This window comes from Schistocerca nitens, chromosome 10 (genome assembly GCF_023898315.1).
Source record: "Schistocerca nitens isolate TAMUIC-IGC-003100 chromosome 10, iqSchNite1.1, whole genome shotgun sequence".
Lineage (NCBI taxonomy): Eukaryota > Metazoa > Arthropoda > Insecta > Orthoptera > Acrididae > Schistocerca > Schistocerca nitens.
The window spans coordinates 25,132,097-25,159,403 of NC_064623.1; the positions used below are offsets into that span (position 1 = coordinate 25,132,097).

General features: G+C 44.2%; 1 protein-coding gene across 1 annotated transcript in view; it reads left to right on the forward strand.

The window, feature by feature from the left end:
- LOC126209818 (harmonin-like) overlaps positions 1-27,307 on the forward strand; it is a 669,201-nt gene that overhangs the window by 546,544 nt on the left and 95,350 nt on the right. Inside the window, exon 3 of the mRNA XM_049938951.1 lies at positions 156-265. Within this exon, the coding sequence (XP_049794908.1) occupies positions 156-265 (110 nt within the window). The remainder of the gene's footprint in view (positions 1-155; positions 266-27,307) is intronic.

The window sequence follows — 27,307 nt, forward strand, 5'->3', positions numbered from 1 at the left end:
GACCATAGATGTTAAGTGTCATAGTGCTCAGAGCCATTTGAACCATTTTGAACTTAATATGTTTGCGATAGCACATTTAAAATAAAGCAAGCGAACAAATACAATAAAACGAGAGGACTTCGTTCGCTACTAAGAACGCTGGGTCTGTGTTCCAGGCTCGCCCGCCGACAAAGCGGACCTGGAGGTGGGCGACGAGATCCTGGAAGTGAACGGCCGGAGCCTGGAGGACGCCAGCCACACCGAAGTCATCTCGCACATACACCAGGTGAGCGCAGGCCGACGTCTGAGTGGGCTTCTTTCCTACCAGTTGCACGCTTCCCCTTAGACACGGTATTAAATTTGTTTTGCTGCCAGTATTATCTCTTAATTGATGAAGTGGATGATAATTTGCTGTAGGATAGCTGCGTGAACGGTGAACACAATGTTGCTCTTTACAAGTGCTCATAATTTGCAAGAACGCTTGCGAGCGATGTATATCGAAGGCGCGACTGTCGCGGAGCCAGATATCGATTATACGTGCAGCGATGACGACTACATCGAAAAAAGATGGACGATATGGATTTTGTGTGTAGCGCTGCAAATACCAACAACCACACATGGATATCGTCCAGTGATGACTTTAAATGTAATTTCAGCTACGTCGCTCGTCATCGATACCTCCGACATCGACAATTCCATGCGGCTTTTCGCGGATGATGCTGTAGTATACAGAGAAGTTGCAGCATTAGAAAATTGTAGCGAAATGTAGCAAGATCTGCAGCGGATAGGCACTTCTTTCATGGAATGGCAACTGACCCTTAACATAGACAAATGTAATGTATTGCGAATACATAGAAAAAAGGATCCTTTATTGTATGATTATATGATAGCGAAACAAACACTGGTAGCAGTTACTTCTGTAAAATATCTGGGAGTATGCGTGCGGAACGATTTGAAGTGGAATGATCATATAAAATTAATTATTGGTAAGGCGGGAACCAGGTTGATATTCATTGGGAGAGTCCTTAGAAAATGTAGTCCATGAACAAAGGAGGTGGCTTACAAAACACTCGTTCGACCTATACTTGAGTATTGCTCATCAGTGTGGGATCCGTACCAGGTCGGGTTGACGGAGGAGATAGAGCAGATCCAAAGAAGAGCGGCGCGTTTCGTCACAGGGTTATTTGGTAAGCGTGATAGCGTTACGGAGATGTTTAGCAAAGTCGAATGGCAGACTCTGCAAAAGAGGCGCTCTGCATCGCGGTGTAGCTTGCTGTCCAGGTTTCGAGAGAGTGCGTTTCTGGATGAGGTATCGAATATATTGCTTCCCCCTACTTATACCTCCCGAGGAGATCACGAATGTAAAGTTAGAGAGATTCGAGCGCGCACGGAGGCTTTCCGGCAGTCGTTCTTCCCGCGAACGATACGCGACTGGAACAGGAAAGGGAGGTAATGACAGTGGCACGTAAAGTGCCCTCCGCCAGACACCGTTGGGTGGCTTGCGGAGTATAAATGTAGATTTCCGCGTAATGTGTGCGCTGGCGGTAGGAATTCTTTTCCGCCATATGCGGTATGCACTCCAGCAATATATCTTAAGAAAACTGCGAAGTCTCTCAAGCAAATTATTATACCATGCAAGCGGAAATTGTGGAAATGCAAATATTGAAAAACATACTGTTCGTCACGGCCTCGTGGTCGGATGGACGATTTCGAAGATTTCCACAATCGCTCGATGTTCTGCGTGTGAAACGACGACACGAATTCCACTCACTCGTTTACGCATTCGTGATCAAATCCTTCTTCCTTCAAAGTATTCTACGACTTCCAGAGGTCTGTGCTTACTTTTCTTCGTAGCAAGATAAAATTCTTAATAAGAAGCACTAAAATTTGTTCACTCCCCGAATACAATTTAAAAATGAAACATTTACTACAGTCTCTTTCTACATCTTGAAACACCCAAATCTGTTCAGTTTCGTTCTTGAGAAGTCGTCATTTCCCGTATTTTCGAGTTGTGATGTGTGGTTCATCTATTTCTACAGTCTTTTTGTCACCACCTATAGGAACACAATTACACAACTAACCTCACGACAGAAACAGTGGAAATGACAAACACACAGTGTTAATCGATAGTCCAGCTTCTAAAGTTGTGCTTTCCAATGTGTATTGCTTAACCCAGCAGGAAACAAAGATGATACTGCCCTGTACTGTCAGTTTACAAGTATCGAACCACGTGTTTTGGCGTATACTTGTTCTTTTCCTACATTTGCCACAATACAACTATGTCGAGAAGTCAGAATCGCTAGATCTTCAGCCTAGTCTGACACTCGTCTGCCCATTGCAATCCAAGCAATTTGTAGTGTCGTGAGTCGGCAGTAGATGGTACTCTCAAACGAAATTCTTTGCCACACGTTTTGTATAATCGCTGTAAAAAAATCGATATATAGCTCCGTGACAGTGGCACTTTCGATACATATCGTTTTGCAAGCGTTCTTCGAAATTTCCCAACTGTCTATTTATTGTGTGAAGAGTTAGCTTCTTTATCCCAGAGATTCGCTCCGTACGCCACATTGCTATGAAAGATCTTCACCGACTAGTGGTCCACGACATACTCTACTTTTGTGGGAGGATAAAACTCTCCCAAGTGTAGTGACTGGAAATTTTTTTGAGCTGGTGGGAACAGCTTTGTGAGAAAATGGGTAGAGTATCACCTATTGATCCGGTCGTCTTCTAATAAAATGACTGTGTTCTATTATTACAAAAAGTAAAATGCGAACATAACAAAATTTAGATGCCGAAACAGTGTTCGTAAAAAATCGATTTGACATAACTTGAAGTCTCATTTGTCTAACATGGTGCGTGTGACACTGGCTAAGATATGCCGGGCTATAATGCCGGGGTGTAGTGGATTTCTTGGAGAAGCTCAACGTTTCGTCCCCGTTTGCGGAGGACATCTTCAAGGGCGGTTGTAACTTTCACAAAGTTCCGATTCTACCAACAGTCAGCAGCGAAACAGCTTGTGAATTAGACAGTCATAGAATCTACAACTCCACTTGCAGATGTACTCCGTAGACAGGGACGAAATGTTGGGTTCCTCCATGAAATTCATTCGACCACGCCATATCATCCCGGAATGTAAGTGTGAATTCTCAGGCGTGAATTTTATTAATCACATGGTGCGTCTGGTTCTTCTTACGAGTGTAACACGCTGAGAGTTCCTCTCAAAATTCCATTCGTAATCAGTTGTCTATGGAGTGAATATTTTGAATCTTTTATACACAGAATTAAACAGAAATAATTACCAATATACCGAAAAACATAAAATGTGCTTTTATCTCCGTTGTAAAGCTCGTGATTTATTTCAAGTATCGTCTGTTCAAGAGAGCGAAAAGCTATAGAAAGAAATGGGAAGTGGACCTGAATCACTTCTTCACAATGAATTCCGATGACGTTCCATACAAAGAATTTTAGCATGCTTATTTTACTTTCGAGGTGAGCTGAAGGTGTTGCAAATGGAGGAAAATATGTCTGCTCATTCAACGCTTTTCGTAGTGTTACATGTTGTCTTATGAAATCAGCGTATCTTGCTAAATCATTAGAAATCTCAAAAATAAATAAATAAATAAATAAAATAAATAAAAATAAAAAAATAAAAAATATTAAAAAAAGGTGAACGGATATCTACAGAGAGAGACTTTAAATTCGTGTTCGCTGAATTAGCTCTGCTTTTCACTACAACATGTTGCAAATGGGAACTATCATATTGTATACAGGACTATTAACAACTGCTCAGAGGTTAGATTAATTGGTATTGTGTACAATAAATGCGAGAAATGACTGTCATATGGAAGCAAAAAATAAGAAATTAACCAAATGACATGGAAATCGGTAGATATGAAATTGTTTGTCCGTACATGTGAATCATGTCCAGTGATTCCCGTCCCATTCGGATAATTCCTTCGTCGAGCCTCGCTTTTTTTGTCTGTCTTAGATTGTACACTAAAGCACCAAAAAAAAACTGGTATAGGGATGAGGATTCAAATAGAGAGGTATATAAACAGACAGAATGCGACGCTGCGGTCGGCAACGCCTATGTAAGACAAGAAGTGTCTGGTGCAGTTGTTAGATCGGTTACTGCTGCTACAATGGCGGGTTATGAAGATTTAACTGAGTTTTAAGGTGGTATTATAGTCGGCGCACGAGCGATGGGACACAGCATCCCCGAGGTAGCGATGAAGTGGGGATTTTCCCGTACGACCATTTCACGAGTGTACCGTGAATATCGGGATCCGGTAAAACGTCATTGTCGCGGCCGGAAAAAGATCCTGCAAGAGCGGAACCGACGACGACCGAAGACAATCGTTCAACGTCACAGAAGTGCGCCATCAACAAGTCTTAGCGTGCGAACCATTCAACGAAACAACATCGATACAGGTTTTCGGAGACGAAGGCCCACTCGTGTACCCTTGATGACTGCACGACACAAAGCTTTACGCCTCGCCTGGGCCCGTCAACACCGACATTGGACTGTTGAACATGTTCTCTGGTCGGACGAGTCTCGTTACAAATTGTATCGGGAGGATGGACGTGTGAAGGTATCGAGACAACCTCATGAATCCGTGGACCCTTCATGTCAACAGGGGACTGTTTAAGGTGGTGGAGGCTTTGTAATGGTGTGGGGCGTGTGCTATTGGAGTGATATTGGACCCCTGATACGTGTAGATACGACTCTGACAGGTGACACGTACGTAAGTATCCTGTTTGATCACCTGCGTTCATTCATGTCCATTGTGCATTCCGACAGACTTCGGAAATTCCAGCAGGACAATGCGACACGCAACATGTCCATATTGCTACAGGGTGGCTCCAGGAACACTCTTCTGAGATTAATCACTTCCGCTGGCCACCGAACTCCCCAGACATGAAAATTATTGAGCATATCTGGGATGTCTTGAAACGTGCTGTTCCGATGAGATCTTCACCCTGTCGTACTCTCACGGATTTATGACAGCCCTGCGGGATTCATGGTGTCAATTCCATGCAGGACTATTTCAGACATTGAGTCCATGTTACGCCGTGTTGCGGTTCAAAAAAATGGTTCAAATGGCTCTGAGCACTATGGGACTTAACGTCTGAGGTCATCAGTCAGCTAGAACTTAGAACTACTTAAACCTAACTAACCTAAGGACATCACACACATCCATGCCCGAGGCAGGATTCGAACCTGCGACCGTAGCGGTCACTCGGTTCCAGACTGTAGCGCCTAGAACCGCTCGGCCACCCCGGACGGCGACCGTGCTGCGGTAATTGTGCGTGCTCGCTGGAGCCCTACACGATATTACGCAGGGGTACCAGTTTCTTTGGATGTTCTGTGTAGAATTATTGCTGCTAGAAGACGAGAGACAATCAGGCTGGAGGTAGTGGAAGCTACGGAACCGCTCTGAATCCAGCCGTCTGCGAAGACTGGCACCTAGCAGCTTGCTGGATCCGGCGGTCCGTCACGTGCGTGACGGCTGAGCAGTTGCGTGACTCCCTTGCGAGTAATCGCTGGTTCGTGCCCGGCTGCGCCGCTAATTCGTGTCGCTTCCGCACTCATATTAATGATGATGTGTGAAACTTCTAAGCACTTGCCCCAGCAAGAGGTGGAGGGCAGGAGAGTTGAAACGTCCCCTTTGAACAATTATACATGACTGTGCTTAAACTGACACACAATATTTTTAGCGCAACGCAATCTGACTTTCAAAAATCCCTACAAAAGAATGGCCCTGACTAACATTAACCTATACGTTTCACAAATCACTTACAAAAATCTTGGTTACTCGAACTACTGCAATACAGCAAGCGCCACTACTACCAGCTAAATAAAAGATTCAAACTACGGAAGGCACTAACTACTGATAGGCATAGATAGCAAATGAAAGCTTTTAATAGAGAACAAACAATGTATTTACCTTAATAGTCATCAAAAGTCATACAGTCATACAGTAGTTCATGACATCCAGTCTTACAAATTTCAAAACTCCGCCATTTCTCTCCCCACATCCACCACTGCTGGCGGCTCACCTCCAACTGCGCAACGCTACGCGCTGTTAACATCCAGCTGCCGCTGCCCAACACTACAATGGCAGACAATAATGCAAACCAGCCACAGACTGCACACAGCAGAGCCAGTGATTTTCATACAGAGCGCTACGTAACGTTGCCAATAAGAAAACTTAAACAGCCTACTTACAGAGTTTATTCGGGAAAAGAGAAACTACCAGGGTATTTTCTATGACGTGTTCGGTAGTGGAGTACCAATCGTTTTTCTATGGTTTCCGAAGACACACATTTGTTGTACATAATTGTAATGTCATCTGGCTGCAACGCGAGAACACACATATTTTATTTATTTAATGGACCTTGCCGTTGGTGGGGAGGCTTGCGTGCCTCAGCGATACAGATAGCCGTACCGTAGGTGCAACCACAACGGCGGGGTATCTGTTGAGAGGCCAGACAAACGTGTGGTTCCTGAAGAGGGGCAGCAGCCTTTTCAGTAGTTGCAGGGGCAACAGTCTGGATGATTGACTGATCTGGCCTTGTAACATTAACCAAAACGGCCTTGCTGTGCTGGTACTGCGAACGGCTGAAAGCAAGGGGAAACTACAGCCGTAATTTTTACCGAGGGCATGCATCTTACTGTATGATGGAGAGCTGCATCAAACCAGAACTGAAGACCATAACAACAACATATGGCCTGACCGTATAGCGCCCTCAGACCCTCTCTTACATCCGACCAGGTTTCCACACATGCTGTACCATGAATAACCTAAAAAATAATCTGTATCAATAAAAATGTAAATGTTCGTTTCTTCAGAATCGTAAATGGTTCAAATGGCTCTGAACACTATGGGACTTAACATCTGTGGTCATCAGTCCCCTCTGTCCGCAGCTCGTGGTCGTGCGGTAGCGTTCTCGCTTCCCATGCCCGGGTTCCCGGGTTTGATTCCCGGCGGGTCGGGGATTTTCTCTGCCTCGTGATGACTGGGTGTTGTGTGATGTCCTTAGGTTAGTTAGTTTTAAGTAGTTCTAAGTTCTAGGGGACTGATGACCATAGATGTTAAGTCCCATAGTGCTCAGAGCCATTTGAACCATTTTGAACCATCAGTCCCCTAGAACTTAGAGCTACTTAAACCTAACTAAGGACATCACACACATCCTTGCCCGAGGCAGGATTCGAACCTGAGACCGTAGCGGTCACACGGTTCCAGACTGAAGCGCCTAGAACCGCAGGGCCACACCGGCCGGCAGAATCGTAAATGTCCGATAGATCTTCACCGATTGCTTTCAAATTTTGACACACGTCGCATTCGAATATGCGCGTGTTTTTGTATGCCAGTCTTTAAATATATAAATAAATATGTAATATACAACAGCGAAAAGTGCTTGACCGAGGTACTTCAAATTCTTACACAATACTCTGATGAACATTCGGATTTGTGTTCAAGAAAAGTGTCGAATACTTTGAAAGGTGGTAGTACTCATCAAAACAACAAAAATAAGTCTAATAAACATTGGTCCGCAAACGCATACATTCCTAGATAAACGCATATGTATAGTAAGGAGTGCGCCACACTTGGTAGTTGCACTGGCGCTCCGTCAAACGTTGTTGTTGTTGTTGTTGTTGTTGTGGTCTTCACTCCGGAGACTGGTTTTAAGCAGCTCTCCATGCTACTCTATCCTCTGCAAACTTCTCCATCTCCCAGTACCTACTGCAACCTACATCCTTCTGAATCTGCTCGGTGTATTCATCTCTTGGGCTCCCTCTAATATTTTTACCCTCTACGCTGCCCTCCAATGCTAAATTGGTGATCCCTTGATGTCTCAGAACGTGTCCTACCAAGCGATCCCTTTTTCTAGTCATGTTGTGCCACAAACTCCTCTTTTCCCCAATTGTCGTCAATACCTCCTCATTAGTTATGTGATCAACCCATTTAATCTTCAGCATTCTTCTGTAGCACCACATTTCGAAAGCTTCTATTCTGTTCTTGTCCAAACTATTATCCTCCATGTTTAACTTCCATACATGGCTAGACTCCATACATATACTTTCAGAAACGACTTCCTGACACTTAAATCTATACTCGATGTTGACAAATTTCTCTTCTTCAGAAACACTTTCCTTGCCATTGCCAGCCTACATTTCATATCCTCCCTACTCCGATCATCGTCAGTTATTTTGCTCCCCAAATGGCAAAACTCATTTACTACTTCAAGTGTCTCATTTCCTAATCTAATTCCCTCAGCGTCACCCGACTTAATTCGACTACATTCCATTATCCTCGTTTTCCTTTCTTGATGTTCATCTTATATCCGCCTTTCAAGACACTGTCCATTCCGTTCAACTGCTCTTCCAAGTCCTTTGCTGTCTCTGACAGAATTAAAATGTCATCGGTGAACCTTAAAGTCTTTATTTCTTCTCCATGGATTTTAATGCCTACTCCGAATATTTCTTTTGTTTATTGCTTTCCGTCAAATGTGTCGGCGAGATATTATGAGGTCTTACTCACAGTACCCTGCGTACCATTGGGTGGTCTGCAGTCAGCTGTGTGGTTCGAGGCGTGTTGTTGCCTGCGTTAGTCAGCGTCGTGTTTGTGTGCCTTATTGTACAGTACTGTCAAGCGTCAAGCGTGGTTTCGTATCACGGTGTTTTACCTTCTTTCAGACCCCGGTTCAGTTATGTGCTTACTGTTATTGCCCCATTTGTGCGTACAAATGTTGTAGTACATTTACATTTTCTCTCTTCCACCACTTGTTAGCAATGGAATCCTTCTACTCAAGTGAAACGGTGGCCCGGTATGGTATGGTTTAGCAAATCGGTATAGCCTGCGAGCCCGTGGCGTCGATGCTGATAAATATCCACAGCTCAGAGCCCCATCTGATAAGCCGTGCGGCAAACTTTTACAGCGTCTGAGGGACACAGGTACCGTTGCACCTCGGAAGACTGACAGTGGAAGGCCTCGTACGGACCGCACGTTCGACATGGAAGAGTATGTGGTACATTCAGTGGAAGAAAACCCTTGGGATCATTGTGCGACGATCAGCAGCAGCAGAAGGCGTGTCTCACTCTCTTATCTGCGGGGTGTTTCGTCAACAAATTGCTGTACCCGTATCATGTACAGAACGTTCAGACCCCAAGGCCACAGGACCATCACGGCAGACGGCGGTTCCGTCAATGGCTTTTGAGGGAGTGAGCTGCAGATACGCTGTTCACATCCAAGATTTCACTTACCGACGAGGCAGGGTTCACAAGAGCTGCTCTAGCGAATTCCCATAACCAGCAGGTATGGGCAGATGTAAATCAGCAATTCATAAATTCAGGATAGAGGTCATAAAGATCGTGTTAGCGTGTGGGTGCTATTCTGTTATTCTGCGCAACAGATTAATCTGAGATGTACCCTTTACCCTGTGGCTCCTGCAAGATGCAATTTCCACCCCAACACTACTACAGAAGTCACACAGGCGCTCCTAACGCTCTAAAGAGAAATGCCTGAAAAACTTTCAGCAATAAATATCTTCTGGAGTCGCCCGCTGTGAGGAAATGTCACAAAAATTCTCAAAATTTCTTACATGACTAGTGGGATACTTGGGTACTGGAGTAGTGCTAGTTAGTGTAAGAAAAACATGATGAAGCTAACGAAAATTGTTATTTATTTTGCTAAAATTCTGAGAAATCACAATGGCACCTTTAGTTATGAACATTCTTTTCGGAATGTGAAGTTACCTCTCAAGGATAAAATTCGCTAATGAAATTTCTATACAAAGTTTAAGATTGTTATTGACCTGGCAGAATGGCTGAGAGCCGCGCGTACTCAACTTCAATAATTATCCGTTAGAATGTTGATAGGTACGGTCGAGGCTGACGCATGTGAAATGCAGTGAGTGTACTGTTGTGGAGGAAATATGGGGCTCGCAATAGCTGTAGTGCACAATACTGTAAGCTGCGATGACTGCTGTCTGCGCCGCTCGCTGCTGACAAATAAGATAACTTTCGTTCTATCTGGATTTTCCTTCGCCAATTAAACTCTCCCTACGCCTTGATGGCCGGCCGCAGTAGCCGTGCGGTTCTAGGCGCTCCAGTCCGGAGCAGCGCTGCTGCTACGGTCGCAGGTTCGAATCCTGCCTCGGGCATGGGTGTGTGTGATGTCCTTAGGTTAGTTAGGTTTAAGTAGTTCTAAGTTCTAGGGGACTGATGACCACAGCAGTTGAGTCCCATAGTGCTCAGAGCCATTTGAACCATTTGAACGCCTTGATGAAGTCAAGGATTCCTATTCGCCCCTAGTCTAACTATTGGCGTGGTACACAGGTCGGATATCGAGTCCACCACGATGCCACTAAAAAATTCGGTCACTATAATTCTGTCCGTTCACACTGCACAAGAAGTGTGGCGGCCAACACAGTGAATAACACTTAATCGCAAGGACTGAATATAGAGTCACACTCCGATTTGCTGTCGACAGAAGTGTTCTCCCAGTGAAGAACTGAGGAGAGACTTGTTCCTCGCTCTTTGAGTACACGTACGAGCGCGCACGCTCTCGTTACGTGTTCTCGCTCCAAGAGCGACAACGGAACGGCCCCTCTTCATGCCAGACGTGAAGGGGTATATCTTTCGGTCTCTTGCATTAGTCCTGCTGCTCAAGGCGTCAGAAATATCGTCTGCCAATCAGCATTGCTCTTCTAAAGCGGGAGAATGACGTTTCGTTTAAGGCAACCAATCCAGAAATCTGTAACATTGGCGTTTGGCGTTTGCTGTCTCCCAGTGAAAACCTCTGAAACTGTGTGCTATGTTTGTAAAGAATACGTAGGCTGGGCGCTCCCACACAATGTAGCAGAATTTGCTTTTAAGCCAAACACGGGGTCGTTCTCCGTTTCACTCGGGCAAACGCTGTCTGCTCTACGGGCGGTCACCGGCCGACATAGATAGGTTGGGACCAGCCTCCTGGCGTGCGGTTGCTCTCCTGAACTAAAAGCTTTTCTGGCTGTCGTGTCTTGCATGTGTGTGTGTGTGTGTGTGTGTGTGTGTGTGTGTGTGTGTGTGTGTGTGTGTGTGTACGCCAGCCTCGAGTATTTCAACCTCGGTGCGCAATTTACTTGTTATTTGCATATCGTTTACACGAATTCATACAACATTGATTTTATCTTATCGAGTTTGGGTTCCAATGAAGCGTCTTGATGTGCGGAATATGATTGTGAGGGCGGAATATGTAAGCAGTGAAGGTCAGGAGATCGCGACGTCTTACAATCGATTCTCATTCAACGTATAGACAGGCGTATTTGGCGATAGATTAGCACTGTATGTGTGTCCACAAAGGTTAACTGAGGTGCATTACCTGGACTTCCTCATTGCGTGTTGCCTACCGTGCTGGAGGGTGTGCCATTGCAGCAACGTATACAAATATGGTTCATGAATGATGGCGCACCAACACACTTTAGTCACAAAGTTGCGCGAACATCTGACGCAGACATTTCAGGATCGCTGGATTGGCAGTGGTGGCGGGAGGGGTGGGGGGACGTAGGTAGGAGGCAGCCACACCTTGTTCTGCTCTTTCCCCAGACTTCTATCTCCTTCACCTTCGGTTATGGGGACACATGAAGGAACTCGTCTACGCCACGCCAATGTGCAGATACAGCACAGGGTCGCGTTTTCACTATGTGTGTAAGTAGGCTGTTTAGGTTTTTATGTTGGTAACGCCACTTAGCGCTCTGTATTAAAATCGCTGACTGTGCTGTGTCCAGTCTGTGGCTAGTTGGACGCGTTGTTGGAATATTCGCTTGTGTAGTGTTGGGCAGTTGGATGTGAACAGCGCGTAGCGTTGCGCAGTTGGAGGTGAGCCGCCAGCAGTGGTGGATGTGGGGAGAGAAATGGCAGAGTTTTGAGAGCGGACGATGTGGACGTGTGTCCGCCAGAAAGAGGAAATTTGTAAGACTGGATATCATGAACTATGATAACTTTTGAACATTATTAAGGTAAATACATTGTTTGTTCTCTATCAAAATCTTTCATTTGCTAACTATGCCTATCAGTAGTTAGTGCCTTCTGTAGTTAAAGTCTTTTATTTAGCTGGCAGTATTGGCGCTCGCTATATTGCAGTAGTTTGAGTAACGAAGTTTTTTGTGAGGTAAGTGATTCATGAAAGGTATAGGTTATTGTTAGACAGAGCCATTCTTTTGTAGGGATTATTGGAAGTCGGATTGCGTTGCGCTAAAAATATTGTGTGTCAGTTTAGTGATGATCAGAATAAGTAAAGAGAGAAATGTCTGAGTACGTTCAGTTTACTCAGCTGTCTCTGTGTCAAATAACGTAGAAGTTTACCAGCACAGTAATTTATAATTTTTCTAAGGGGACGTTTCACGTGCCACGAGCTAAAACAACCCGGTGTACTTCAAAGGGAGCGTTATTCCTTACGCCGGAGGGCTGAGGCGTATTTCCCGTTGACCTAGAATCATTACAATGTAGCAAGTAGCAAGGTTTCATAATACAAGTGAAGGAAGAAATTGTTAATCCGCAATTATATGACAAGAAAAAAGTATTGTTCCGTCATTTGTTGTTTGACTGTCTATCTGTCCTTTTGTTAGGACCTCTTGTTCTCAGCAGAGGGTAAGCGGTATACTTTGCCTCTATCATTATCGATACCTGCAAAAATGGTCGACATTCTTCATTCTCGGGATGGATGAACTATCTGCCTACATGCATGTTTGTACGGAATCATTCTTGAGTGAGTCCTACTGACACTTATACGGATTTTCCTTCATTGTCATCGAGGATAAATGAGGTCAGAAAAGCTTCTGGGCCGAATTTTTCCGCCAGTGGCATCCAGCAGTGTTGCGATATTCCCGCTTGTTGAACTAATTCACAAGACGTAACCCCTAATGCTTTCTTGACCACTGTGGCGGGTGACTCTTGTCTCCATGCGGACACATAGCCTCGGTGTACAGGGTGTTCAAGAAAGTGCCCATATTCTTATATCTGATAGGAACTAGAAGAAAAGTCCTACAAACACTGTGTCCTACGGCAGTCACATCCTTCTGTCGCCACAGAAGTTGCCCACTGCGGCCACTACCCACCCGCTCTTGTACATGCTTTAGCGTTGCTTCTCGAAGAACCACGAGCTCCTGCGGACACACCACGGGGATTGCCTGTTCTGATACGAAACTGACCTACAATTGTGAATGTATCGATAGAACCCTGATGTATGAAGCAATATCAATATTCATGCTCTTGGATTCATTTGAATGTCGATCTGACCACAACTAACGAAAGAAATCGTCACAGCGGCATACATGCTTATGTAAATGTGCACAACGAGAAATGAATTTGTACAGCTATGTACTTGAACATCAACAGTTGCTCAGTACCCATAAAGTCCTACCCAGAAATCATATAATGCGGGTACTTTCAGCTGATAACGGAAAGTAGTGCTGTGAGGCTGTTTCCCTGTGACTGCAGTTACTGAACTTGGACTCGAAAAGATGTATCACTGACATACCTCGTCAAACAAATAGGAACATGACGGAATCCAATAACAAAACCCGCACATACTATTGAAAGTGGGAGATAACTCAGTGCCGTATTCTCCACAAGATGTCTCACTGTTGTACGGAGAAACGCAATGCCTAGTCTCCCACAGCAGAACAGTGTTCAAGACTGTACTGAACGACGTGTTTCCAATTATGGAACGGAAATAGTTGCTTGCGAGGGCAGATTTGAATATTCGTACACTGACTTTGCGTTGATGGGACAAAGATTTTAGCAATTGATGTCGAAAAGATTCCGGGACGCCAGCATACACTTATCTTATATTCACGAATAAATGAATAGCGTAGGAAGAATAAAATAATTTACAGACATCCTGAACATAACTACTACATTTTACTCAAACTGTGCAAATACATAACAAAACCCACATAGATTCTCAGTATCCACCACATAAACTGAAGTTCTAATACAAACTATGAAAATACAGATTCTCTAGCTACATTTTGCCGAAAGACAATAAACTAATCATAGTGCAGGAGTGGACGATAAGATTGAACATGTAGTAGAGTAGGTAGGAGTAAATCCTCGCAATTTTCAGTTTTTCTAATATTGTGGTCAATGAGGGGTAGATTTTGCCGTGATTTTAAATTGAAGTCATAGACTGCTTTGTTACCTATAATCGATTCAAATTTCAGCTCTGTCTGATCATTAATTAACGAGAAATTTACAAATTAGCGGAAACAAAACTTGCGAGGATTTATCCCACAAAATGGAGTAAAGCCCGGAATGAGTGTCTTTGCACCATTTGAGAGAAACATGGATAAAAATGGAATAACAAATAACCCTTTGTAGCATTGTAGTACTGTAGCCAAGTTAATCAACACAATATTTGACTGAAATGTATCTTAAATTTGAACATAATGCTTGAAAATACTTGTAAATACTAATATTGTCTTCTCCACGAAAGGAAGATTAGTAGTGTGAGCGGCAAGGCCTCGATTACTGAGCCTGACCCACATATGTGGCTAGTAAATAGCGCACCTTGTTACGTCCTCTCACTCTTACTTGAAGTTCCAAGCTCTTGTTATTCTTCTTCGGATATTTCATTGCCAAATAGTAAGCCAAGATTTATATCTGAGCTACTGTCATAATGTGAAAAGTCTGAATCTGATTTTGAAGTATTATGAACACATTGTTTGATTTGCTTTCTTAGTTTTCGTAGCACTGGTGTAATGAAGTCTAGCTTACGTCCTTTGTTTCTATACAACGCTCTTTTCTTTCTTTGGCACATCATTCTTTGTCGGTAGCAAGCTTTACTTTCCCCATGCATTCTCCTTCCATTCGTCCTTTACTGGGTGTGTGGGGTCCCGCCCACTTGTGTCTTATAGGATGCTGCTTTCTCGGATAGCTATACAACAATACAAGCAACTCACATTAATGGTTTTTCCTACAAAGTACATTGACATACTCAACTCTGGTTTACAATACCGTGTCACAAGCTGTTGACGGCATGCAAATAATGTCTTTCGCTATATAGAATGTCCATGTGTGTAACGGATATGGATGACAAGTATCAGCTGCTGGAGTGCTCTCTTCTAGTCCGGGTCTCGCTCTCTTCCCCACCACTGCTTCCCTTTCATGACCCTCGACTCTTATATCTGCTATCTGGTTTCTGTACAAATTGTAAATAGCCTTTCGCTCCCTGTATTTTACCCCTGCCACCTTCAGAATTTGAAAGAGAGTATTCCAGTCAACATTGTCAAAAATCATCGAAGCATAAAATAGCATCATAAAAACCAAATTTGAGGGTTGTAAGCTGAAGAAATACAGTTTTCGGTAAGCGGTTCCAAATGACAGAATTCACACATTCATTTAAATTTTGGGTTTTACAGAGTAGTAAACATTGAAGCGATAAAACAATGTATGCGTGACATAATATAGAAGGAGTAACAGAATGCTGTGCATTATCTATGCATGGCGCAAAAAGGAAGGCCTGACATTTTAATACCAGATTGCGCAGAGCGTCAGGAAAACCCATCATTTCTCCCGAAAAATTTGTCGTATTTATATAAAACAGAAGCCGGCCGGTGTGGCCGTGCGGTTCTAGGCGCTTCAGTCTGGAACCGCGTGACCGCTACGGTCGCAGGTTCGAATCCTGCCTCGGGCATGGATGTGTGTGATGTTAGGTTTAAGTAGTTCTAAGTTCTAGGGGACTCATGACCACAGATGTTAAGTCCCATACTGCTCAGAGCCATTTGAACCATATAAAACAAAAACTGTTTCACGCAGGAAAGACCAGGCATTTAAAGTACTCAAAAATCTAAAAATCGAATTTTCGAAGCCCACTCGGCTTCCGTCTCCCCTTAACACGGGAGCACCCACGTTCTTTTCAGATCTGTGCACACCTATTCCCACTTGGACCTCTCCTTAACTGCTCTGCTTACCTAACATCTTCGTTCTCTCTGACATGCACTCGAGCGACCATTTCCTGTGTGCTGTCCATTTGCTGACTCCTACCCCACCTAATTGCACACAAAAATGGCAGCTTTCTAATGCCGAGGCTTTACTCCTCCCTGGCGACCTTCAACGAACATCATTTTCTCAGTTGTGATCACCAGGTAGAGTATCTGACAAACGATCCATTCCTCACGCTTGCTCTTTTACCGCGCCGTGTCCCAGACCCTTGGTGGACTGAGGCGCACTGCGACGCGATTCACGCGCGTACAAGTGCTCTCCGCGTTTTTAACCCTCATCCTACGACGGCAAACTGCTTTCGATATAAACAGTTGCGTACAGAGTGTCGTCACCGTCTTCGGGACAGCAAGAAACCTAGCTGTATTTCATTTACTAGTTATTTTAATAGTTTCACTCCGTCTTCTGTCGTGAGGGCCAACCTCAGACGGCTCTCTACGACCAAGGTCCATTCCCCAATTTCCAGCTTGACACTAGCAGACGATGTCATAGTGGACCCTATTGCTATACCCAACACCTTGGAGACAGCTAGTTTGCCGATATTTCGAGCTTCACTCACTATCACTCTTCCTTCCTCCATTGGAAACGGGTGAAGGAAGCTGGGGCGACACTCTTCTGTTCTCAGAATCGTGAGTGCTACAATGCTGCCTTTACCATGCTCTCACATCATACTGAAGAACTTTCTCTTGCGGGCGTGTACTTTCTCCTTCATATGTACAATCGCACCTGGACAGAGGGCTCGTTTCCCAGACGCTGGCGTGACGGTGCTGTCATATCCGTACCTAAGCCCTGTAGGGACAAACACCTTCAGTCTAGCTACCGCCCCATTTCTCTCAACAGCTGTGTTTGCAAAGTGATGGAACGTATCATTCATGCCAAGCTGGTATAGTGGCTCGAGTCTCGCAATTTACTAACCGTCGCCCAGTATGAATTTCGAGCGCGCCATTCTGCAGTTGACCATCTAAGCCACTTTGCCAACCAGTCCCAGACTGTGGCCGTGTTTTTCGATCTGGTTCAAATGGCTCTAAGCACTACGAGACTTAACATCTGAGGTAACGCCAAATAACCTAAAGAAATCACACACATCCATGCCCGAGGCAGTATTGGAACCTGCGAACGTAGCAGCAGCGTGGTTCCGGACTGAAGCGCCTAGGACCGCTCGGCCACAACGGCCGGCTTTTCGATTTGGAGAAAGCCTATGACACCTGCTGGTGGACTGGTATCCTCCATATTCTCTACACATGGGGCTTCCTAGGCCACATCCCCGGTTTCCTTAAGGAATTTTTAAAGGACAGAGTTTTCAAGGTACATATGAGTTCTGCCTTGTCGGACACTTTTATTGCCTCAGGCTTCCATACTGTTATCCTCCTTGCTATTGCCATTAAGCCTATTATGGCTTGTCTTGGACTGGACATCTCTAGCTCCCTTGTCGTTGACGATCTTTCCATCTATTGCAGTTCTCACGGACTTGTCTCCTTGAGCGACGTCTTCAGCGTTATCTAGATCGTCTTCACTCGTGGAGCATCAACAATGGCTTTCGTTTTTCCACTGTCAAACAGTTTGTATGAATTTCTGGCGGCGCAGTTGGTTTCCCCCACCGACTTTATGTCTTGCACCTGTTGCTCTTCCGTTCGTCGAAATTACGAAATTCTGGGGCTCATGCTCGATAGGAAGCTTTCTTGGTCCTCTCACGTGTCTTACCGGACGCCCAAAGTACGTAGTCCCTCCAGTGGTTCCTGGGGAGCGGATCAGACCACCCTCCTTCATTTGTACCAGTCTACCTTTTCCGTTCGAAACCAGACACGAACCCTGCAGAACATGTCTGGGATGGATTGAAGAGGGCGATTTATGGACGACGTGACCCACCAACCACTCTGAGGGATCTACTCCGAATTGTCGTTGAGGACAATTTGGACCAACAGTGCCTTGATGAACTTGTGGATAGTATGCCACGACGAATGCAGGCATGCATCAGTGTAAGAGGACGAGCTACTGGGTATTAGAGGTACTGGTGTGTATAGCAATCTGGACCACCACCTCTGAAGGTCTCGCTGTAGGGTGGTGTGATTTTCATGAGGAATAAAAATGGCGGAAATGATGTTTATGTTGATCTCTATTTCAGTTTCCTGTACAGGTTCCGGAACTCTCAGAGCCAAGGTGGTGCAAAACGTTTTTGATCTGTGTATGTCGCGTGTGTTAGCTCGGGACATTTACCAGCATACGTACCTACTCGTCTATTCCTCCCGTAAATGATCATAAGGCTATGATGTTTAGATTAATGACAGGCGTAGATGAAATTTTTTGTCTAATAAAATGTTCTATGGATCATAAAGTCGACACTGATTGTGAACTCTTCAAGTAAGTGGGACGTGGGCACAATTTTTAGTGACCAGACTTTGCTCGAAATTTCTATTCATAACTCACTCGTGAAAAGTTAATAACTACCGTTGCCGATAACACATATATTGACTGATACACATCTAGCGTTAAAGTAACTTTCCTCTGGAGTGCAATTTAACAGTTAACAAATCAACATTTGATTGCATTCTGCCTGATGTGTTACTTATATTATACCCTTCAATTTTTTTATTGTCTCACAGTTGTAAAATGGTAAGAAACAAAGTTTAAACCTCTTAATCAATTTGGCAATAAACCATACCAGTAGTCAGGTATTTGCCACAAGGAAAATTAATAACGAGGAAACTTATTCAAAAATGTTCAAATGTGTGAGAAATCTTACGGAACTTCTGCTAAGGTCATCAGTCCCTAAGCTTACATACTACTTAACCTAAATTATCCTAAGGACAAACACACACACCCATGCCCGAGGGAGGACTCGAACCTCCGCCGGGACCAGCCGCACAGTCCATGACTGCAGCGCCCCAGACCGCTCGGCTAATCCCGCGCGGCGAAAATTATTCAGTAAGAGGTTTATATAAGAGCGTCAGTAACAACATTCGATTCCCTAGAGAAATAAAAATCCGGCACTACACTAGATTAGTTAGACCAAAGTGCATATACTCATGTGAATGCTTACCGGTAATTCATAAACCGGCTAGTCACTTAGTTAATTACATGTCCCATAGATAATTTCAACGATTATTTTATCGAAATGTTGTGGAAAGAGTCAGTTTACAGGATTCGTATACATGATTTGTGTTAACATTAAGGGGCAAATTATTGTTTTAGTCCTTATTATGGAACTACACTTAAAACTATTTTTTTAAACAGGCTACACGTATTTAAATAGAAAGTCGTCCATAGAATAGCAGCTCTCCAGGAGAAGGGATTTTATGTTAGATTTAAAATTTCCTTTTCTACCTGTCAGACATTTTGTGGTGCTGGGAAAATGATCACAAACTTTCGTTGCTGCATATTGAACTCCGTTCTCAGCCAGTGACAGCTTTAGTAATTCTCAGATTGTGGTGGATTATTTGCGACTAATTTCATTGGTGAATGTATGTGTTGCGAAGGTGCAGTTAAAATGGTTAAAGAGGTACCCAAATGACGTCAGTGTTTAAACACCACGTATTAGTCTTATTGCTCGCTTTTGTGCAATCAGTTCTTTCTTTCTAAGTGGTGAGTTATCCCAGAAAATTATTACATAAGACGTTATTGAGTGGAAATTTGCAAAATATGCCAGGAGGTTAATTCGTTTGTTTGCAAGATTAGCAATTATATATACTAAGGGTAAAAGTAGCTGACCTTAATTGTTTGAGAAACTCAGTGATTTCAGTCTGTACATCCAAAAATTTGGAGCGTTCAACCATAGTTGCTGATTACTACGGACCCATTATATCAGTTGTTAGTATGACTCTCTCTGTTGTACATATGTGAATACAGTGTTGCTTTTGTTTTTCGAAATTTAGAGAGAGACTAATTTCTGGGAACTACTTAATAATTCTTCGTAAAACTTCATTATCAGTCTTTTATGTTGCCTTCTGTCTCATGGGATTTATTATAACACCAGTATCGTCTGCAGAAAGTGCCAATTCTCCATGTAGAATGTTAAGTGGAAGGTCATTCATATACAAGAAACAGGAGTGGACCCAAAATTGTAATCTGTGGGATTCCCTTTGTGACTTTACCACAGCCACTGAAATTTTCTATCCTTCCACCATTGTTTGAACTATTCAGCACAACTTTTTGCTTTCTGTTTGTTACGGACGATTCATACTAGCTGCGTGTATAGCGCTAAATTCCATAAAACTTGAGTTATTCTAATAGAGTAACATGATCTAGACAATCAAACACCTTGGAAAGACCACGAAAAATACAAACTGGTGATATTTTATTATTTAAAGCTTGTACTGTTTGATGAGTGAATGCATAAATAGCATTCTCAGCCAAGCAACCCTTCTGGAATCCAAACTGGAGGTCTACATTCAATACAATTGAGAACTGCAAGAAATATAATGTGTGTGGGAAGGAGAATGAGAAGTAGTGAGGAATGTTATCAAAGAATACAGAGAATATCGGGTATAAAATCAAACTGAAGACTGATCTTTTTAAACATCAGATTCAGTAAAAGAATACTAGAAGATTTTGGAAAGAGAAATCAGTCACAGCTTTGGGTATAACAATCAGAATAAACTTAAAAGAGGATACTCAAATTTTAAAAAAATTACGCAGAGAAAATCTTTTAAAATTGAAGTAAGAAATTTAGGTAGGTACTTAACAGAAAGAAATTGTAGGAGATGTATGAAGAGGAAAAACGAAGCAACGAAGGAACGGAATAGCAAAATCGGAAAAACTATAGATGGGTGAAAATGAAAGTTTAGGGGATTTTTGAGAGGGCCAGGTTCTTCCGTGTGTTTTGACATTAGATGTATTATTTAGTAGTAAATTGGAAAGCACTTGCGATAAAGTAAGGAAAATTGGAATACAGGCAAGCATATTCACAAGACATGTTACCATACAACAGTGCGTAACGGATACTTAACCCATTCATGGATCTGAAAAAAGAAAAGAAAAAAAAAGAAAAGGAGTGGAACACTGAAGATTTTCTTTATTTTCAGTCACACTTGCTCGACATTTTGAAAAGCAGAATCATCTTTGTGGTAAACACTATTCCCACTGTTACTCAGCATTGACACCGAATTCACATTGGTTTACGGAGAAAATACGTAGGCTGTTTCTTTGATATAATGGTACAAGAGATCAATGAAGTGAGGCTTTTGTGCGTAGGAATTTCTCAGTTCCCAAAACGTAGTCCTTCTGTGCGGGAAATCAGTTGACACGAGAAGCACGGCTATATTGTGGGTTGCCTAACACCCAGGCACCCACCTATCGCTCTTCCTTTAAAAGTGTCTTCCGCGTTAACGGTGGCGATCCGCACTTACTATGACGCGAGCCTTGTTTATTACTTTTATCATGTCGTGTAAACTTCCTTCATGTCCATGACTGAAAAATTCTAAACAATTTCAGTGCGTAGTGCATGAAGAGTGGTCTTTGGAATGGCATATCATGTAATGTCACTTTGCTTGTACGCCAAAATTATTTTACATGTCACTTCGTAAACGTGATTACGCATTTATTAAACCTAAGGAATATGCTCATTAAATGCTCTTAAGTTTTGTATGTCTCATGTTTTCAGCAAGCTTTTGAGAAGATGAGTACAGTGATATAACGCCTACTGCAGATCGCGGCCGCATTACGTGTCCAATTTAGTGCATTTTTGAGACACAGTGGTGAGGCAAGGAGACGATATTGTATGTACGAGACCTATTCGCAAAGTAAGGTCCGATCGGTCGCAAAATGCAAAGCATTGTGAAAATCAAAAATATTTTATTTGTAACCGTTAGCTACATCTTCCGGCTACTTCTCTACATAGTCGCCGCTCCGATTTAGACATTTGTCGTAGCGGTGTACCAACTTTTCAATACCCTCGTCGTAGAAGTAAGCCGCCAGTGCTTCCTGCCAATTCTCTGCGCCGGTCTACAGCTCATTGTGCCAGAACGTTGTCTTCGTAGCTAGCTCTTCGTGTGAGCAGAGATGAAATTCAGGGAGAGTCAATTACGGGCTCTATTGTGGGTGATCAAACACTTCCCATCCAAAACGCTGCTGGAGTATCTCCATTGCCCCTTCAGAGTGCGGCCGAGAATTGTCATGCAGAAGGAAACGCATGACATTTATGTTACGTGGGCTGCATGACATCAGGCGAAATCTCACGCCAGGCCCCCATACTTGGCAGCAGACACTATTGTTCTAAGCATCTCTACATGCTTATTGTGCACTCAGAAATGAAAAGAGCGAGGTGACGCGGTCGACGGGCATACTAGAGACACTGCCCAACACATTTGTGCAAACATTCATTGTATTTTCCATTTCGCACGGCATCAGACCTTACTTTCCGAATAGCCCTCGTATGTTACCCCCTGACAAACCCAGCACGGCAGATATTAATTTGGCCGATTTCCTTTTGGAAAAGGATCGGTATGTGTACTCCTGCAGTAGACTCGGTGTGAGATGATCCCAGACAGTTTCTCTGCGCTGGTCGCAGGTACTTCGCGTGTCTACAACGCGATTTTGTAAACGTTTCTGTGGCAATGCCTCTCCGTAGCTCTACAGACGGCTATTGTTTTCGCCTACATCCGTTTGCGCTTTGCAGCTGAAAACTGACAAAGGAGCTGTCAGTCGTCAGGGATTTTCTTAACTTGATTCGACTGTAGAAATCTCTTATTAGTAAAGAGTAAATGTATGAAAATCTCATGGACGATGCAGCATTTTTTTATGCATTTCAGTGTTTATGACGCAATATCTCTTGAACTATCTGTCGTACAGTGATATGTTCGTGTAGGCACATTCAGCGGCACATGTGGATCCTGTCTGGGAAATATGTTCCGAATAAAATGAATAGCAAATAAGTAATAAATATGAACGTCATGCATGATGCAAAAGTTTTTCAGGTACATGACTTCATATCCCATGAACTACAATAGGTAGGTGGTTCTTAGCTTCACAGCGATTGTTGCCTGACAGTAAGGGACGTGAGCACCAAGTTTGGTTGAAACCGGTATTGCGGTTTAGCAGGAGATGAAGATCATACAGACATACACACGCAAATACATCCATTTTTATAGCACGTACGGATTTAACTGTATCCTGGAAAAAATCGTCAAGGAACTGACCAAGCCTCTTCCAGCGAACAGCGGAATGAAGATGAAGATCAAAGAAGACAACCTAAGGATCGCATACTTTGTCTTTACTGGTGACCTGGCCTTAACAGCAAACGACACGCAAGAGGCTTCTGTGCAACTCCAAGCACTGTATTCGACTCCTGAGAAAGCAGCTCTGTTGGTCACCGTAAAGAACGATTTCATTTCCAATATCACAGACGCACTCAAAATGATGAGAGTGAGCGCAACCAAGGCAAAACAGCAAAGTACCACGGAGAGTGGAGTCAGGTAGCTCTCTAATAAAGGAAAGTTAAACTAGGTAGGGCATGCTATGCTTGCAGAAAAATGAACGCATCGAAACATCTGTCGATGATTACCACACGAAGCCACAGTGATTCAGTAGTCAGACCCTCAGTCCTCTATGCAGGAAATGCCTGTCCCCGACCAAGAAGACCCCAATAAGAGAAACAAAATCCTGATAAAGACAATGGGAGCAAGAGACCAACCAGTTCATAGACGATGGTGCAAACGTAACCGTGAACCCTACCAACGGCAACACCGATGCCACCAGAAAAGGACCTCTAGTTTTCCATGACCACCTAAGCAGCATGGACCTCCATAGGCTGTCCTATAAAATCTTCGAAGTAGCGAACAAGGTAAAGCCGCTGCATCCCTGTGGATCAAACAAACAGCGAAAGACATTTCAGAACTTACTGTCAGACAAGACGTAATAATTAACAGGGGTGACTACGATTTAGCTACTGAAAGCAGACTCTTTCTAACATCCCTTACAGAACCACAGTGAGATCAGGAATTGGTCTGACGAAAGAGAAGTAGAATTCAGCGGGAAACTGAAGGAATACTGGACTAACTGCAAAGCTCAAGGTACAGACAGTAAAAGAGCTTCGGGAAGTGTCAGACGAGAGTACCATAGCAGAAACGCAAGCGTCACGGTCCATAGACGGCAGAAACGAGTTAGAAAAAGCGCCATATCACTGTTTTCATCTTTCGTGATTGAAACAAGTAGAGCAGAATTCAAAAAGAAAGAACAGATTTCAGTTGTCTATTACAGAGAAACTATGAAAGATAGAAACACACTATTTATGTCACTAAACAGAGGAAGGTTCAAAGCTTTATGTTCGCACAGACAGACACTACGCCGTACGCTCAACATGAGCACAATAAGTTGGTTGAGAAACATCGCAACGGCAGTGCATTTCATTCCACACACGAACCAACACCTCCCTGTTTACTAAATCGACAGCTTCAACAATTCGATTTCTCAGGTCTTGAAGACTAGCTGCCGTAGGTGGGAGAAAGACTCTTGTCATTCGTGTAACCTCACAGAAAAAAAATCGCAACGCGTGAGATGTGCTAACCTGGGAGGGCAGCCGGCCGCGGTGGCCGTGCGGTTCTAGGCGCTGCAGTCCGGAACCGCGTGACCTCTACGGTCGCAGGTTCGAATCCTGCCTCGGGCATGGAAGTGTGTGATGTCCTTAGGTTATTTAGGTTTAACTAGTTCTAAGTTCTAGGGGACTCATGAGCTAAGATGTTAAGTCCCATAGTGCTCAGAGACATTTGAACCATTTGGGAGGGCAAAAGCAATTGACAAGATCTTGTTGTCGACCTCTTCCAATCCGACGTTTTAGGATGGTTGTTAACGTAACACCACACCTCGAGGTGGAAGTGAGGAGGAAGGCCGTCGTGCATAAAAAAGGAAATCAGTGGAGTTGAGGAAAGAACTAATTTTGCGACATGTCCAGTTATAACATCCGTGTCACAGTTTTCTGCAAAAAAATGAAAGGTGCTTAAACTTTGCCAACAGAAACGACACAAAACGCGTTCAGTTTCGGTGACTCTCTTTCATGTTCGACGACGACGCCAGGATTTTGTAAGCCTCCCCCCCCCCCCCCAATTCTTACATTATGGCGATTTACTGTTGCCGAAACATGGAACGCCGACTCGTCCGAAAATATGAGTCGTTCGGGAAAAAATTGTCCTCTGTCATATCACGGAGAACTGAAGCAGACAATTCGTACCTTCTGTTATGGTCGCCGGGACGCAACTGCCGCACTAACCGCAGCTTGTAAGGTTTCATATGCGTTTCAGAAAACGCCACGCCGTTGTTTTGGGAAGTTGAAGTTCCTGTCCTGCCCGCCTAGCGAACTTTCGAGGGCTCCGTTTGAACACATCTCGGATACACTCCACATTTTCATCAGACGTGCGTGGCCGACCAGTGCTCTGACCTTTGAAACTGTAACCATGTACCAAGAATTTCGTATTGCAGTCATAAATGTTCGTGTGCAGAGGCGGCTCCTTGCTGAATCAACGGCAGAATGCAAGATCCACTGGAACAGTGGATTGACTTGGCGCAAATTCCCGCACACAAAATGATTTCTCTTGCTACAAACAAACTACAGTGCAGCCGTGTCAAAACACTGAACCCTCCTCAATCCAGTGATATGCTCCCTGTGTTAGTCTGTTATAAACAGCTGGAATCTGCTCAAGCCGTTATAATCACCAGTTATCACACCAGATTAAAAAGAAAGATCTTCCTTTAGCTTCTTGATTGATACAAGACTGAAGAGAACTGGCCACATGACAAAATTACGTGTCCGCCTTTTGCCGCAAACTCCGTTTTGGATCTTGAAGCATTCACGAAATTAAACAAGTATTACGCCTGATGCGACTTGCTCTAGGAATTTGTTATTGTACAGCGAGCTCATATACACTGAAGCGCCAAAGAAGCTGGTATAGGCATGCGTATTTAAATACTGAGGTACGCAAACAGGCAGAATACGGCGCTGCAGTCGCCAACGCCTATATAAGACAACAAGTGTCTGGCGCAGCCGTTAGATCGGTTACTGCTGCTACAGTGGCAGGTTAGCAAGATTTGTGCATTCGAACGGACTTGGGCAATTCTAGCCGGACAACGCGACACCCCACACATCAAGAATTGCTACAGAGTGGCTCCAGGAACACTCTTCTCTGGTGTTTCGGTCGGCATCTCCCAGATAGCGATTAAGTGTGCCGTGAACATCAGGAACCCTGCAAAACATCACATCTCCGACATCCCTGCGGCCGGAAAAGGATCCTGCAAGAACGGGACCAACGATGACTGAAGGGAATCGTTCAACGAGACAGAAGTGCAAGCCTTCCGCAAATTGCTGCAGATTTCAATGCTGGCCCATCAAAAAGCGTCAGCGGGCTCTGTCATGGTGTGGGGCGTGCGCAGTTGGAAGGATACGGGACCGCTGTTATGTCTAGATAGGAGTCTGGCAGATGAAAATAATGGTTCAAATGGCTGTGAGCACTATGCGACTTCTGAGGTTATCAGTCGCCTAGAACTTAGCACTAATTAAACCTAACTAACCTAAGGACGTCACACAGATCCATGCACGAGGCAGGATTTGAAACTGCGACCGCAGCGGTCGCTCGGTTCCAGACTGTAGCGCCTAGAACCGCACGGCCACTCCGGCCGGCCTGGCAGATGATATGTACGCAAGCATCCTGCATCCCTTCCTGTCCATTGCGCATTGGGCGGACTTGGGCAGTTCTAGCCGGACAACGCGACTACCTACACGTCCAGAATTGGTACACAGAGTGGCTCCGGGAACACTCTTCTCAGTTTAAACGCTTCTACTGGCCACCAAACTCCCCAGACATGAACCTTATTGAGCAGATGAAAAAAGTGGTTCAAATGGCTCTGAGCACTATGCCTAGAATGTGGCAAGTCGTATATTGGTCAGACGATGCGTACCGTCGAGGATCGATGCCGTGAACACCAGAGGCACACTCGACTGATGTATCCGAGCAAGTCGGCGGTCGCTGAACATTGTTTGTCGGAAAATCACGCCATCGAGTATGAACGCACGAGGATTCTGGTACAGACGTTGAGATACTGGGACAGCGTTGTTAGAGAGGCCATCGAAATTCGCACCAATGACGACCTCATAAACCGTGACTTTGTCTATAATCTTAGCAAGGCTTGGGAACCAGCGACTGGGTTAATCGAGAGTAAATCGAGCAAACGTATAGTTGTGACAACCACGGTGGACAGAGCCATCACACCGACGTCATCTCAGACGCCGTCGCAATCTGTTCCACCGCGCGACCGTGGCGCGGGGCGCCGACAGCGGAGGGAGCGCGCCGCGGGCGGAGGGTATTTAAATCGGCCGCCGCCGCGACCGGACCCCTACTAGACGTAGCCAAAGCCTTTGATTCA